The sequence below is a fragment of the Xylocopa sonorina genome, chromosome 6 (genome assembly GCF_050948175.1).
Source record: "Xylocopa sonorina isolate GNS202 chromosome 6, iyXylSono1_principal, whole genome shotgun sequence".
In the NCBI taxonomy this organism is placed as follows: Eukaryota; Metazoa; Arthropoda; class Insecta; order Hymenoptera; family Apidae; genus Xylocopa; species Xylocopa sonorina.
The window spans coordinates 7,511,916-7,526,304 of NC_135198.1; the positions used below are offsets into that span (position 1 = coordinate 7,511,916).

Here is a 14,389-nt window from a genome sequence, read left to right on the forward strand (position 1 = left end):
TTTTATAATTATATTTTGATATATATTTAAAATACGATGATATATACGTATATATATAATAGCAATATGTATATATATATATATTTTTTAATATATTTTACTGTAAACTATAAAAATGTATTTTATATAACACAGACGCCAGACTGTGTCATTTATATTTCGTGGCAATCTCGAAGTCGATCCTATTGCGAGATTCTCGATCCTCTTTCACGTTTATCGTGTTCCGTGGTGTTCCGCGTGCTGGGAAGGTAGTTTAGTTATTCTCTAATATCTCTTAATAATAATTTGTATAAATGTAGAAAAGTCGTAATAAATACATTTAAATATTTGTTTTAGCGTTAGCTTTCATTAAATAATAAAAATGGTGGCCCAAAAGAAACAGGTAAATATCTTTCACAATTGCACACGTGTTCGATTCCGCCATCGAAGCACATGCTAAAATAATTCTTTGCTTTAAAGTATCATTAAAATATAACATAATACGTGTATGCATGATCGAATATTTGTTAGATCTTAATATTTACAAATGATATTTAACTTAAGTTCGTGTCGAAGATTAATCGCGAAATGTTTTCGCTGTAATCATTTTGGGGTTAGGATTGCGAGTCCACTAAACAGACATTTGTTTCTTTTTGGTAATAGAAAAAGTCCCAGGAGGGTATTAACTCTAGGTTAGCCCTGGTTATGAAATCCGGCAAATATGTTCTGGGTTACAAGCAGACCTTGAAGTCCTTACGGCAAGGGAAAGCAAAATTAGTCATCATTGCCAACAATACTCCGCCTTTAAGGTGAGACTGAGATGTAGCACTCCTTCAATAATAGCAAAGCAATATGAACATTGTATAAAATAAGTATCTACGTAAAAGCCAGAAAAAATGCATTAAATAAATTTTACTGTTTCATATTGATTTGTACACTCGTAATAGGAGTACTGCGGAGTAGTCTCGCGTCCCTGTTCGTAAGTGCAGAGACATTCCACGTGTATATTGGCGATCCAAAGATTGTAAACGTCTGTTTCTATCTGTTCAACAGGAAATCAGAGATAGAGTACTACGCTATGTTGGCAAAAACTGGCGTACATCACTATGTTGGAAATAACATAGAATTGGGCACTGCGTGCGGAAAGTATTTCCGTGTATGTACCCTTTCTATTACAGATCCTGGCAATTCGGATATTATAAAGTCTATGCCTACTGGTGAACAAGCATAAACATATATTTTTTATTTAATAAAATTTTAATAAAAATAAATGTAGTTTTTACTTATGGTTTTCTATAGAATCATATACCCTTATACCTTTATAAACATAATATAATAATATATAACAAGTGTCTTTTGCATTAGCACTTACGAAAGTCAGCACATTTCTTTAATTTATGTAATATGCTATTGTACGTGTCGCTGAGATTTTTCGTCCTTGTAGATGTCACTAGTCTCAACAGGTTGCTTACAGTGCACTCATCAGTTCTGTTTACACTTCCTTAAAAGACTGTCATGTCTCATTTTTATAATGAATACGTTAGGATTAAGTTATATATTGTTAATAATTAATTTTTTAACAACACACTGTGATGAACAATATTGTTCCACTGATAGCATAGAACACTGTACTGAGAAAAAGGAAGTTAATCTATATAAGAAAGGTATCTACTGAGATGGTACTTGTTTTACAGTTTTTATAAACTTTTCTTTTTATTAGTTTCAAACGAACATTACATCAAATACTACAATGCAATCGAAGAAGCAGAGAAAAGTTATAAGGCTTGTAATAATACTAACAATGGTTGTTTTAAACATGTCATTAAACATGACTTAAAACCTTTTAAATTTAAAGGTATAAGTAAAGATTTAATAAATATTGCAAAAACTAGGTGAGTCCAATGATTGTGTAATTACGAATGAATTTTTATTAATTTAATTTTATGCTTTTTACAGGGGAACTTTTTATCAAATAGTGCAAGGAAAATTGTATAGACAAAAGGAATGCATGTTTCCATCGAGATGTGTGGGAGTAGAGTACTTTCTTTTGAAACTTGCACCTGAACTATCGGATATTGATTTAGTAATAAATGTAAGAGATTATCCTCAATCAAGTAAACATTTTGGGGGTCCATTACCTATCTTTTCATTTAGTAAGGTAAATAAGGCATTTTTACATCTTTTTAAAGTTAGGTTTTATTCACTGCAGCAATATGTAAATTTCTAATGTTCTGAAATGTATTTATAGACTTCACAGTATTATGATATTACATATCCAGCATGGGCATTTTGGGAAGGTGGTCCTGCAATTTCTTTGTACCCCCGTGGTCTTGGAAGATGGGACGAACTTCGTGCATCTTTGAACGAAGCTAGTGAAAATATACCATGGGAGAACAAAGAAAATAGAGCATTTTTTAGGGGTTCCAGAACAAGTGCAGAGCGTGATAATTTAATACTACTAAGTCGTAGGAAGCCGGACCTAGTAGATGCTCAGTATACAAAAAATCAAGCATGGAAGTCCGATGAGGTAATTATTTTCTATTTTAATTATTGAACATGGTTACATGTGTCATAATTTTTTGAGTTTTTATAGGATACATTGTATGCACCTCCAGCTTCCGAAGTTCCTCTCGAAAAACATTGTAAATATAAGTACTTATTCAATTATCGAGGTGTTGCAGCATCATTCAGGCACAAGCACTTGTTTCTGTGCCAGTCCTTAGTATTTCATGTAGGGGATGAATGGACTGAATTTTATTATGATGCAATGTTACCTTGGATTCATTATATACCTGTTTCTAAGGATGCTAATCAAACAGTATTAGAGTAAGTTATTATTTGTTAGGATTAGTCTTCATAAATTATTATTATTTTTATATACTCTTTCATTTATAGGGATTTGATACAATTTGCTATAGATAATGATGAATTATCAAAAAGAATTGCAATGCGTGGAAGAGATTTTGTTTGGAATAATTTGAAAATGTGGAATGTTACACAATTTTGGAAAAGGCTTCTTAAGAAATATTCTAAACTTCTAACATATAAAACCACTTTAGATAAAGATTTGATTAAAATTGAAAGGGGTAAAAGACCTTAATTAAATTAGGTACAGTACACATTTAATATAAATAATTTTATTTTTTTTATTAAAATTTCTATTTTACGATGTAAAGTATGAATAAAAGTATTTTGGTAATGATCGGATGTTTACTGAATGTTTCAAGTAAGCATTAGTTAAAAGAAATAGATCTTTTTATTCGATACTGTACAGTGTCAGGGCGTAGCACATCGTGGCAAGTTTCAATATGAATCATTACAATGCCCTGACAGAAGATCTAACATAGACAAAGGCCTTGTACAAATAGATATATTACACCATATTAAACGTTCATTCCACTCGCATGTTAAATACTTTACATGTTTAAGTGTTTCAGATACTCAAAGGTAATATAAAATCATTTCTTGAAAAAAACAATTTATTTAACAAGTATTAGAAAACTGTACAAGGCTTTTTGTGCTTCATTTGTCCTTAAACACTAAACATCCTTAAGTACTCATGAATTTATTTATAACAGAACTATGAAAACGTCTCTCAGAATGTAAAGAAACATGGTAATGTCATTAATATTTCTAAAAGGATGCATATATACTATGAATTGCAAATGCTATCTAAATTTTTATTACAGCAATCAATATTATTTTCAACCAGTTTCTTAATTTTTAAGTAATAGAGATACGCTGAAAAACACTTTCAATTCATAGCATACATATATCGCATGCAGTGCATTTTCATGCACTATACATTATTGCTTTTAATGTCATTTTGGTTTTAAAGCATAATACAAATAATTATTACTAAATCTCGATTCGTAACATGGTCATCAGGAATTAATACGTAACTACCGTCATTATTTATTGTAGATTCTACTATATAATGAAATAAAATATAGAAGTGAGAAGAAAATTGTTCTAGAGAAAGTCTGCTGTATAAACAAGAGGAAAGGTAACAGTTGTAAGAATGTTGCTATTAGTTAATAAACAATAGTAACAAATTAATTGAATCTTATACAAAAAAAGCTGCACTTTAATTATCATATTTTGAGAATACTTTTAAGGCACTTGGAAGGAAGATAAATATCTTTTTTGATATAGTCATTATCATGAGTACTATAGATGTTTTCATAAGCTTTAATAATTTGTTAATGTTATTAATCCATGTTCTAGGTGCTTTACGATATTGTCACAGTCCGTTTTATATTTCCTTACATTGTTACAAGTATATATTTACATCTTACGTCGGAAGTAATGAAAACTCTATAATACTCATAATATTGTCAGTCAAGAAACCAATTGACCGTCGTCTGCATTTGCTGTTTGTCATGTTGCAACATATCTTTCAGTTCTTTTTCTTTTTTAAATCTATATACGTGTGCGAATGCGCAAAATAAGTGCCTTCATCATATCGACAAGTTTATACAAAACCACGATGTACGAATAAAGAATAAATAGGCAGTGTAAAAGGTTTGATGACACAGTATTTGCATGCGACTTAAAATATTATGTATAAACATATTTTACATGTTCTTCTTTATCTTACATATGTACAGCATGTTTTGCAAGACACGTCGAATCTATCAATTTGTTCTAGTAATCGAAGATGAAATTGTCGAGTGAAACGCGTCTTATAAAACATGCTGACGAGAACACTTACAGCTAAGACGAAACGAACATTTAAAAAAAGAACTACACGCGGAGATATTGCTTCGTTCGGAATGATTGTTTCACGAGAGATTAAAATAGTGAACGAACAACAAAATCTCGTTCATATTGTTCGTTGACATCGAAGAGAATCATTGCTGCACTAATTAGTGAGCGCATTGCCATTCTTTTTTTCCCTGTTTTGGCACAGTTTTCTTTCTTCGTGTACGATACGTGCTTCGAGTCACACATTCCCCATTCCCCATTTAGTAGTCCGTACGAATAATTACCAGCGGGCTACCCTTGGTCGATGATCCAAATCGCTTTATGATCTCCAACAAAACAGTTCGTTTTTCCTCTCTTCCCCCTGTCTTTTTTTATGTAGTGGCAACAATTTTAGCGACGATCATGGTCATCAAACTAAGCGGAAGGTACCACATCGACGACGATTTGAAATAGCTTCCCGCCGCAGAATTCACGTCCTGATTGGAAGACGTGACTAGCTGCTCGTCCGTCTCGCCTGTCGAATTTGATAAAACATCGTAGGTGGGGATGTGCGCGTGTCATGTGAGTCGCCGCTGATTGGATGATTCACCGCGTCGAACACGCTTAGCACAGTTTCGCGCGTTAAACAACAGAAGTCGAACGTAGGTTACGGTCGCAGAGGCTGTTGTTTGGAACTTTATCATTACCGCCGCGACCGGCTTACCCGGCACGTCGGTTCGTGAACCCTGCCATTCTCGTAATTCGGATATTACGATTATTCTCCCGTTTGAAAATTTGTTGTTCCATTTTGTTGCCTTCTAACCCGAGTTTTACGACTCAACGAGATTCCTCGAACGAACAAGCTTTCATTCTCGTCCGTTCACTTTTTCCCGAACCCGCGCGATTCGGAGTGGAGATTGTTGTCCTCTGGAAAAGCGAGTTTTTCACGGGTTAATGGGACTGCAGCCGCTCGTCATCGCGTGTGAAACGCAATTCCTGCGACTGTTCGTCTCGTAACATCGAGGGAAGCATCAACTTTGCCAGAGCATTAGGTACGTATGCAATTTATACAGTTTCAAGATTTCTGTGCTTTCGTATACTTTCGTTTCGTTTGTCGGTTTCGAATCATTCTCAATCACCTGTTCGAGAACAACGGACGAGTTCGTTCCCTTGCGGTCTCGTTATGATTCTTTACGATCTTGTACGTCTCTATCGTGGCTGATCGATATCGACTAGAGGATTAATATTTCGGGAATAAACTGTTACTAATTTTGTGAATCTATATCTTCGTGTAGAGTAAACTTCGAACTCAAAATGTGCTTGATAAACAAAAATTATAACAAATTATTTGATAACTCGTTTAGAAGCATATAAGTCTTGTGTCGTGGAAAGCTATCTGAAAGTTCTCTGCTGATTGTAATTTTGTCTCTCTTCTCAGTTTTACGAATTCTAAAAGATTCTAAAGAAGATTTTTTTGTTTCACGTAAATTCAACTTATGTTAATATTCTTTGAGAGGAAAAACAGAGCACGATACACATTCGTATCACATTTTACGCACAAAAATCTTTAGTAATCGCAATAGTCTACCTCAAATTCACAACAATTTGTTAATTCAAAGTAGCGTTAGATAAAATGTTAGTTAATTGTACGTATGCTCTTTTTGCACTAATATAATTTACTTTTCACATAAAAACTTCAATTCCTCAACATTCATATTAATCATTGAAACGACAGGAAATTTCATTGTTTTTACTTGTAATCTTATTGTTTAAGGAAATATCATAGAATGTAGAGCGTTAAGAGAAACATTCGTAAATATTCCAGCAGCTTCCACACAAACCTCGTCAATGAAGATTGACCCGAAAATGAAGACAAAGAAGAAAACAAAACGAAACGGATGCGAAATAGAACCGAGGATACAACATGCTGTAATACCAATTCCTCGTAAAACAAAATTATTAGAACTAAAATGTACTACAAGACTCGTGCAAGTATGTAAATCATACGTGTAAGAGAGATCAACAAAAAAGTACGTGCATGTGTGTATGTGTGTATGAATAACGAAATGAATCGTTAAAGGAAGAGATAGAGAAGAGAGAAAGAAACACTTGGGATGCGGAAGTTAAGGTTGGTATATTATTTTGTTTTGGTTAAAGGCGTCGTGACACGGAGAATGGGAGGAGGAAGGGGGGAATGTATATATACTGGAGACACTGTCCTACGATAGATTAAGTTCCAAACAACGTAACCATTCTCCGTATAGTTTCACCATGCACCTGTTTTGCTTCACATTTCTATTCAGAGATACGTGCTTGTATGTACGCGTGCGTGCACAACGCACGTGTATATTCTTGTGTGTTCGTGCTGTGATACATCCATCGCGGGTAATTAACGTATGTGATAATTCGTGCAACGACTTCAGTGAATGCATCATCATGCGATAAAGTAGTCTGTTTTCACACAGGCCTGTTCACAGATGGAGCTCTGTTTGCCTTTGCTTTTTATTTGAAATGTCACGGGAGCGCGCCTTACGTCACGTGTCACATGTAACACAGCCATTATTTATTCACCATGGCAACGATGGATAGGGTGGGGATAGTAGTTTGGCGGTAGAGTCGATGTTAACAGGCCTGATTTGAGAATCTATAAAAAATACTATTTTGCTCGTGATATTGTTTGAATGCGATCGACAACAATTCGAATTAATCGCTTTACGCGCGGTTTTACGTCGAAAACTGGTTCAAAATAGTATTTTTCTGCTTGAAGATATCGCTATAAGAAAGCGTTAGAAGATAGTCGTGCAAAAGCGGAATTGCTACGTGTTCGTGATGAAAAACAAAATGTGAATAATTCCCAAAGGTGAGTACTAGAACCATGATGTTATTCGAATTTAAGTTCGAATCGGAAGGGGATAGATGGAAATAATGTACTTCGAATAAGCAGACATAAAGTTAACACGGAGAATTACATTAAATAACTGCACTAAATAGTTTATAGCTGAAAGAATAGCTAAGTGAGGCAAGTAGGAAAATTTTAATGTAATATTTACTGTTTTCAGCGAACTGGATCCGATGACGGTGACGGATGATATTTCACGCTACATATCGCCTTCTCGTAGCCAACATGTATTGGATAGGAAATATGTACTATTCGTTTTTTGCTCGTTTTTTTTTTGCGGACACGTAAAACTTCAGTTTCCGCCTGGCTAATAAATACTCTGGGCTTTGGAAAGCATGCAAATACAATTCGCGGAATGATTTCCTCGTTGAATAACATTTATCCGAGAAATGCGGAGTATGGAGTAGGTATTTGTAGGTCGATATGAATATGGCGTTAGGAGAACTTCCGGTATTGTACAATCATAACCAAATCATCATTATCATCGTAATTACGATATAATAAATGTGATATGAAGTAGAATTTTATTTCGCGTGGAACTTAAATATTCTTGAATGTCGAACTACGCGGAAGTTCTCTTAAAGTTACCCAGACAACACAGCAAATCGAAGAACACTTCGAGAAAGCACCTACGTAGCACGGTGATGTCCCCAGTTTCCATAACGCCATAATACTATCACCAAGACTACACGCGTGTAACTCCATCAGAAGGGCAGTTCTAGTGTCGATACCGTGTACGGTTTCAATGACGTTCATTCAACCCAGACAACACAACGAATCATAAAACACTTCGAAAAAGCATCTACATAGCATGGTGATGTCTCCAGCTTTCGTAACGTCACAGTACTATCACCAGGACTACACGTAATTACATCAGAACGGCACGCGGTGTGACAAATTTGTGTTGTCTGGGTAATTGGGCTTACTGGGCAGAATCCATTTAAATGGTAATTTTCCACTTTGGCAGAAATACAACAATAGATTGTTTTAAAGAATGAAAATTTGTGACATTTCATTAAATCTTGTCGGAGATACGAGGAAGTCGGAAATTATATAGAATGTTTGTTTTGTAACATAGTATTCTATGGTAATATTATAGTATGGTAGTTATAGTAATATTCGTAACAAGTTTTATGCTACTAAAGCAATATTTAAATAAAAGTTTATTTACATTAGTATTTCTGCCGATGTGTAGATATGATTTAACAAGGGACCAACGGAAGTAGATGAATAAAAAAATGTTAGGGCGATCTCACGCATTTTGTTAGTGTTATTAATCATATGTTAATGTATACCTTGATATGGAGAATCCAATGGTATCCGATTATTCCATTTTAGATTATTGTTCGATTTTAATGTTAGCACTCTGCACCATGAAACACCCAAATTAAGGTGACCACCAATTTTCAAACATTATAGCCGTCGAAGAAGTTTGTGCAAATAACTTATATTAATATTTACATGGTTGTGTTTATTGAAACGTGATTACCGTAGTTTTCTAGCATGCACGAATTTCTTCGATGGCTGAAAGCCCTGGGTATATAATAGCCAGGTGTTCGAGACACCAAATATTATGCCCTCGCCTTTTCTGCGCTTAAGCAATCACAATTTCCTTATTACCACTTCAGATCCCCGTCTTTAGTCGTGGAATAAGTTGAAAGTTTCAACTATCCACTGTTAGAAAGATCACAGTACATTGAATTATTACTATTAAGAAATATATTTAATATATAGTCTTTGTAAATTTGTTTAACTATGTTTGAAAGTATATACAAAATATCTAAGATTACATATAAAGGAAATAATTATCACTTTAACTCTAGTTTGAAGAAGATAACTTATAGAATCTATCTAGAAAAATTCGAAATATTTACAAAGATATTTAGACTATATACAGACTTTTGTATCATGGTACTCTGATCGTAATGAAGTGGATATTGTAAAACTTTTTTATGGCGAGGTAAGAATTTGGTTTGATTCGAATGAAGCTTTAGTACCTGCGTCTAAAATGATGTTCCCGACGCTACCGTTTCTATCATCGTATTCGTCATTGTATTCGTCATCGTAGTCACCATCAATCGGCTCCAGGAAGCTGTTACCACCAGAATATTCGTGATGCCATTGGACATTACCTAATGTTCCCCTGTTGGCCAACCTACATCCGAACCACCAATAGGCCGTCGACCTTGGGAACGCTGGATCAGCAACGTCCACCTGAACATCGATTAAGGCAGTCAATCTAAAGGTACTGTACATTTCCATTTTATCTAAAATAGTTTTTTTATATAATTTTGAAAAATGGGATGATTATAAGTTCAGTGTTATTTAAAACAAATGCTAATTTGCGAAAATGTGATGTCTATATTAGTGGCTGTAGAGCGTGTCTGACCATAGACGGTCTGTTTCACCTTTACGTTCTTTTATTTCGTTTCTGTCCTCGCGTATAGCCAATACTGTGTAAAGTAATGAGTAAATGTTTCTTCAATCGTATTAGGTATATGTAAGAAGTAATTGCAGGCATTTTGCGCAATAGAAAGAGATGATGTCAACAGGCTTTTCAAATGTTTAGTGAAATATTCGAATTCAAATATTTCCAATACTTACGGAAAATGTTCTATCGTTGAACCGGTAATAGGCGTCTCCTTTGAAGAAGTACGTGAAACCACGATAGACAATCGAGGCGTCGAGATTATCGGGGATACCTTCCCAATTCGAGATCAATTTAGGATACGTGTTCTTCACCGGTGGCTTCTGTGCGGGGTCGAACCTCCAGAATTTGGTACCTTTGTAGAAGTAGATTTTACCGTTTCCAGTCCAGACGATCGCAGTGTCGATATTGTCTGGAATTCCTGTAAAACCTTCGCTGATTTCCTTCGGGTAATCTCCGTCCATCCTCTTTCCGATGTATCTCCAATATTTCGAGCCCTGCAGCGATATAATTCATTTGTACAGTTTTCGCTGCTCGATTAACGGTCAATTAAGTTTGGATTTTTTCACGAATAATCAGCTATTCTGTTCGATAGCCTTTTTTTACCTTGAAGAAGTAAGTTTTCCCGTTTTTGTATGTGAATGCAGCGTCTATGTTCCCTGGCAGTCCTTTCCATGAATGCGAAATGAGCTTGGGATAGCCGATTGCCACACCGTCCGCGGTTAATCTCCAGTAACGATCACCTATAGTTAATTTCATTATATTCAGATAATATTAACTCCAAACAAAAATTGAAATAGCATGTCCCCCAATAAATACGTACCCTTGAACACATACATATGCCCCTCCGCAGAATTGAACATCGTATCGACTTTTGGATCCATGCAGAGATCCGAGTCCTCCTCGCTGGGCGGTGCTATGGTCGTTGTCGCGAATCGTGGTCCGATTGGTACACCATCGCTACGCCTCGTCTTCTTTCCGTACAAAGCCTGAAATAAAAAAAATCGTGTCGTAAAAACGAGCAATCCCCTATTAGACACAGATTAGTATTTTTTAATCGAGCGTTTGCGCGCATCTACCTGAATACCCTGAATGTCGTCCTCGTCCAACCGGAAGTAGGGCTCGTAACCGCGATAAAAGGGCGCCATTAGTGCGGTCTTGACGTCGCTATGGCTCAGACCGAGGGAATGGCCAAACTCGTGAGCAGCTACTTGGAAAAGGTTCGTGCCGCGGTAACTACCGATGGTCCATTGTTCCGCGTCGTCGAAATGGGCATCGCCGCCGTACACCGGGAAGTAAGCGTGGGCCAGAGTGCCACCAGGCCCGTCGAAAGGATCTCCATCCCCGTGTTCGCCTTTCTCGAATCTGATCTCGATGTGGACCTAATAGAAATGATTGCAAACGTTCGGGTAACACTGGTGTATTTCGAGTTCTGTTATCGTTTATTCGAGATGGTGAAATTATGATACGTGTCGGATACTTTGGGATATTACAGTTGATCGTTTTTAGAAGGTACATTGGCGTCTGATAATCTCTAGTTATAATACGTCTATATTTGTCTTGAAGTTGTTAACACAGATAGAATGCAGCTTGAAATAGAAACAGCAAATATACTTAGCCGATTTTAATTTTATCTTAGGAACGTGATGGTTATTCGAAGTCTTTCGCACGATTCGAGCAATACAATTTCTCTCATTGTCTCCAATGATTCGTAATTAAACTTGAAATTAATCCCTGTGCGGTGGGGATCCAGAATACACCCACAGTATCCCCTGCTTGTCGTAAGAGGCGACTAATAGGGGGAAGAAAGGGTTAACGAAGGTTACGGCTCTTCTAAACGCTATCTACTGGCATTAAAAAACCAGTAGAAAATATTAAACCGTAAATTTGAGATTAGCTACCAGTGAAGACATTTTTTAAACAATAACTATCATAATTTATTATGCAACTGGCTTATGGTGTCGGCTATGTTCCATCGACGTTGAAATGTTATGACTCAGACCGCAGATGGCTCCATGAAAAACAAGCAACGATAAAACCGTACCAAAGCCTTCGCTAGTAATAACGTTCGCATTGTTGGAACTGCGTTTCGGCTTCGAGCCTCTCGAAAGAGCTGCATTCCTCTTTTTTTTTTCTTTTGAAGAACGTTCCTTCACCTACTCATAATTATCGTGAAAAATCTCAGCAAATATTATTCGCTCGTCTCACCTGGCCCGCCTTCTTCTGGGTGAAGACGAGGTCCGTGTACTCGGACCATACTTTGAACGCCTTGTTCAGTTCGTCGTCGACTTCGTGTTGCGGCAAATTTCGCGGATACTTGCTGATCTTGTACGTCAGTTTCTTCACACGCCACCTCGACCCTGTGAAACGTATGAAAACGATGACTATGCGCTAAAAGAATCGCAAATATTTTTCTTCCACCTCGTGCAAAGTGGCGATAGTCCAGTTTGTATGCTGTTTCGCCTTTGATACTTCCGATACCAATTTCGAATTATCGATGGTTAGGTGGAATGACAGTGAAGATGTGTCGAGAATCAGTGGACATTAGATTGGGATTAATTTGAGAGGATAGAAATCGACTAAGTACGAAGATCTTTCAGCAATCTTGTGGCGGCCTTCGATCGTTTTAATTCTTCCAAAGAGTATCCCTAAGGTTGCTTTGTAACGTCTGTTTATGTAACGGTTGCCTCTGCATGTGGCAATCATTATGCGACCGTCTAATTTGCCCCTTGTGCAACGATTTATTTTTAAACATAAGCGTGTACACGCCTCGTGTGGATGCGTTTCCAACGGCGGCGGCGTCGTCGATATTAGACCTTTAAAACGTTTCCCCGTTCGATTCAACTTATTCCACGGTGTATGTAATTCGCTCTTAGAATCGTGAAAAAGAAGAAAACGTTATTTCCCAGCCTTTAGTAATCCAGTACTATTTCCGATCAAGTGGACTGATTCATCCCTTAATCACTGCGACGTGCTTCGACGTGAAAATACGCACTGCGGACGATAAACTTTGCACTTGTGCCATTTTCGATATTTAAAAGTAACTCTTTTTCTCGTAACGCTATCGTTGTACTTTGTTAAATGTAGTTATATAACCTTTTTCTATTTCAGTATAATGTGTGAATACTTTATGGTTAACAAAACGTAGCGTACGTAAATTATATGTTAAATAAGGGATGCAAAGGGTCTTCCCATTAAATTTTTTAGTGTCTTGCAACCAGTCGCTAAAAATTTAATTTCTTTTATTTCGGATTTAAGATAATCTCTTTCAACGATGGTCGATGCGAGAATAAGCCGTGCAAAGTATAATATCGCGAAGGAGAGTCGCATAATCGAACAGATCGCATCGTCATCGCATTACAGATCTATTATGTCTCGCTAACGACAGATCCAGTAGTTAGGTTCCACTAGCCAAGGTCACTCATCGGCATCATCTCCATTATTAAATAATAAAACTCGTCGGAGCTTAGATCCTTTCCCGTTTTCAACACAGCTCGCTAACGGAAACCGGATGCCCTAAATATCGCGCCTTTGGACGGTCCTAACGGTATCAGAAATTCACCTTTAACCCTTTCACGATTGAGAGAGACCACGGTCCCCTCAATTGCACCCCAACGAACCAATCGAACGGAATATCCCCCTTCAAAATTAGACACTAACTCGAAAATTGCTAACTATAATTAAGAAAATATTAGAAGCGATACCAAGTTGTACCATTTCTTCTCTTTCAATCTTTGAATTTGTACCCGATCTTGAGGCGCGTGTTACATAAAGTTGCGTTCTGAAATCGCGTGTTTTGTTAAAAAGAGAGGAGAAGGAACCTTGGAACGGTTCACGTTTTTAGGTCGAACGGATTTTCGTAGCCCCATCTCGACCACGATCGAGCGATAGCTACACCGAATCACAGTTAGAACCCCTGTTACGCGATAAAATTCCATAGGATACACGCATCGGTGATCTCGTCGCCGTAAGTTCGCCAAAATGGGGGGAACGCTCCCGCGCGAGGTTCAAAGTCACGGCTAGGATCGATGATCCTGAATTTCGACGGTCTCCCTTGTCGTTCACCCGGTCGCAGACGCGGTGCGTCATCGCGATTGGACGATTGGAACGGCGGTGAATCAAGTGGCGATGATTTTTTCTGTTCCGAGAAGAACGGGTCAATGAAAAGGTAGAGGGAATGCCTTATGGGCTGGTCAGGTAATTGGTGTCGCGTTTTATGGGAAGGTTCGCGCGAATTCCACAATTAGAGGCAATTAGCGTGGTCAAAGGCCGATTTAGCGTGACTTGTTGTCGGGTAAAATTGTTTGGCATTTTTCCGCGGAAAGCGTGGATTACTAATTGTTAGTGAAACTTCGAGAAACTGTTAGAAGTGACGTTTAATTCGCTGGAATCGGGTT

General features: G+C 37.0%; 4 protein-coding genes across 7 annotated transcripts in view; 2 read left to right on the top strand and 2 right to left on the bottom strand.

Moving 5' to 3' along the window:
• The window catches only part of LOC143424602 (kinesin-like protein KIF13A), a 160,394-nt gene that overhangs the window by 6,399 nt on the left and 139,606 nt on the right, over window positions 1-14,389 (bottom strand). The gene's annotated exons all lie outside the window — the stretch shown is intronic.
• On the top strand, window positions 136-1,250 carry Rpl30 (ribosomal protein L30). The gene is made up of 4 exons (XM_076897055.1): window positions 136-248; window positions 337-382; window positions 643-788; window positions 1,033-1,250. The coding sequence occupies exons 2-4, from the start codon at window positions 362-364 to the stop codon at window positions 1,208-1,210; spliced, it is 345 nt and encodes a 114-aa protein (XP_076753170.1). The 5' UTR covers window positions 136-248; window positions 337-361; the 3' UTR covers window positions 1,211-1,250.
• LOC143424779 (O-glucosyltransferase rumi homolog) lies at window positions 1,425-3,184 on the top strand. The gene is made up of 6 exons (XM_076897050.1): window positions 1,425-1,643; window positions 1,700-1,871; window positions 1,936-2,137; window positions 2,228-2,506; window positions 2,573-2,805; window positions 2,875-3,184. The coding sequence occupies exons 1-6, from the start codon at window positions 1,511-1,513 to the stop codon at window positions 3,077-3,079; spliced, it is 1,224 nt and encodes a 407-aa protein (XP_076753165.1). The 5' UTR covers window positions 1,425-1,510; the 3' UTR covers window positions 3,080-3,184.
• The window catches only part of LOC143424777 (matrix metalloproteinase-14-like), a 31,487-nt gene continuing 21,817 nt past the window's right edge, over window positions 4,720-14,389 (bottom strand). Inside the window, exons 4-10 of one of the 4 annotated variants that reach the window (XM_076897046.1) lie at window positions 12,201-12,352; window positions 11,072-11,374; window positions 10,816-10,981; window positions 10,599-10,735; window positions 10,169-10,489; window positions 9,562-9,778; window positions 4,720-5,200 (exon numbers count right to left, since the gene is read on the bottom strand). In XM_076897046.1, the coding sequence (XP_076753161.1) occupies window positions 5,058-5,200; window positions 9,562-9,778; window positions 10,169-10,489; window positions 10,599-10,735; window positions 10,816-10,981; window positions 11,072-11,374; window positions 12,201-12,352 (1,439 nt within the window). In that variant the 3' untranslated portion in view covers window positions 4,720-5,057. Of the gene's footprint in view, window positions 5,201-5,447; window positions 5,593-9,561; window positions 9,779-10,168; window positions 10,490-10,598; window positions 10,736-10,815; window positions 10,982-11,071; window positions 11,375-12,200; window positions 12,353-14,389 lie in introns of those variants that run through there. The other 3 variants (XM_076897048.1, XM_076897047.1, XM_076897049.1) reach the window with 3 other exon arrangements.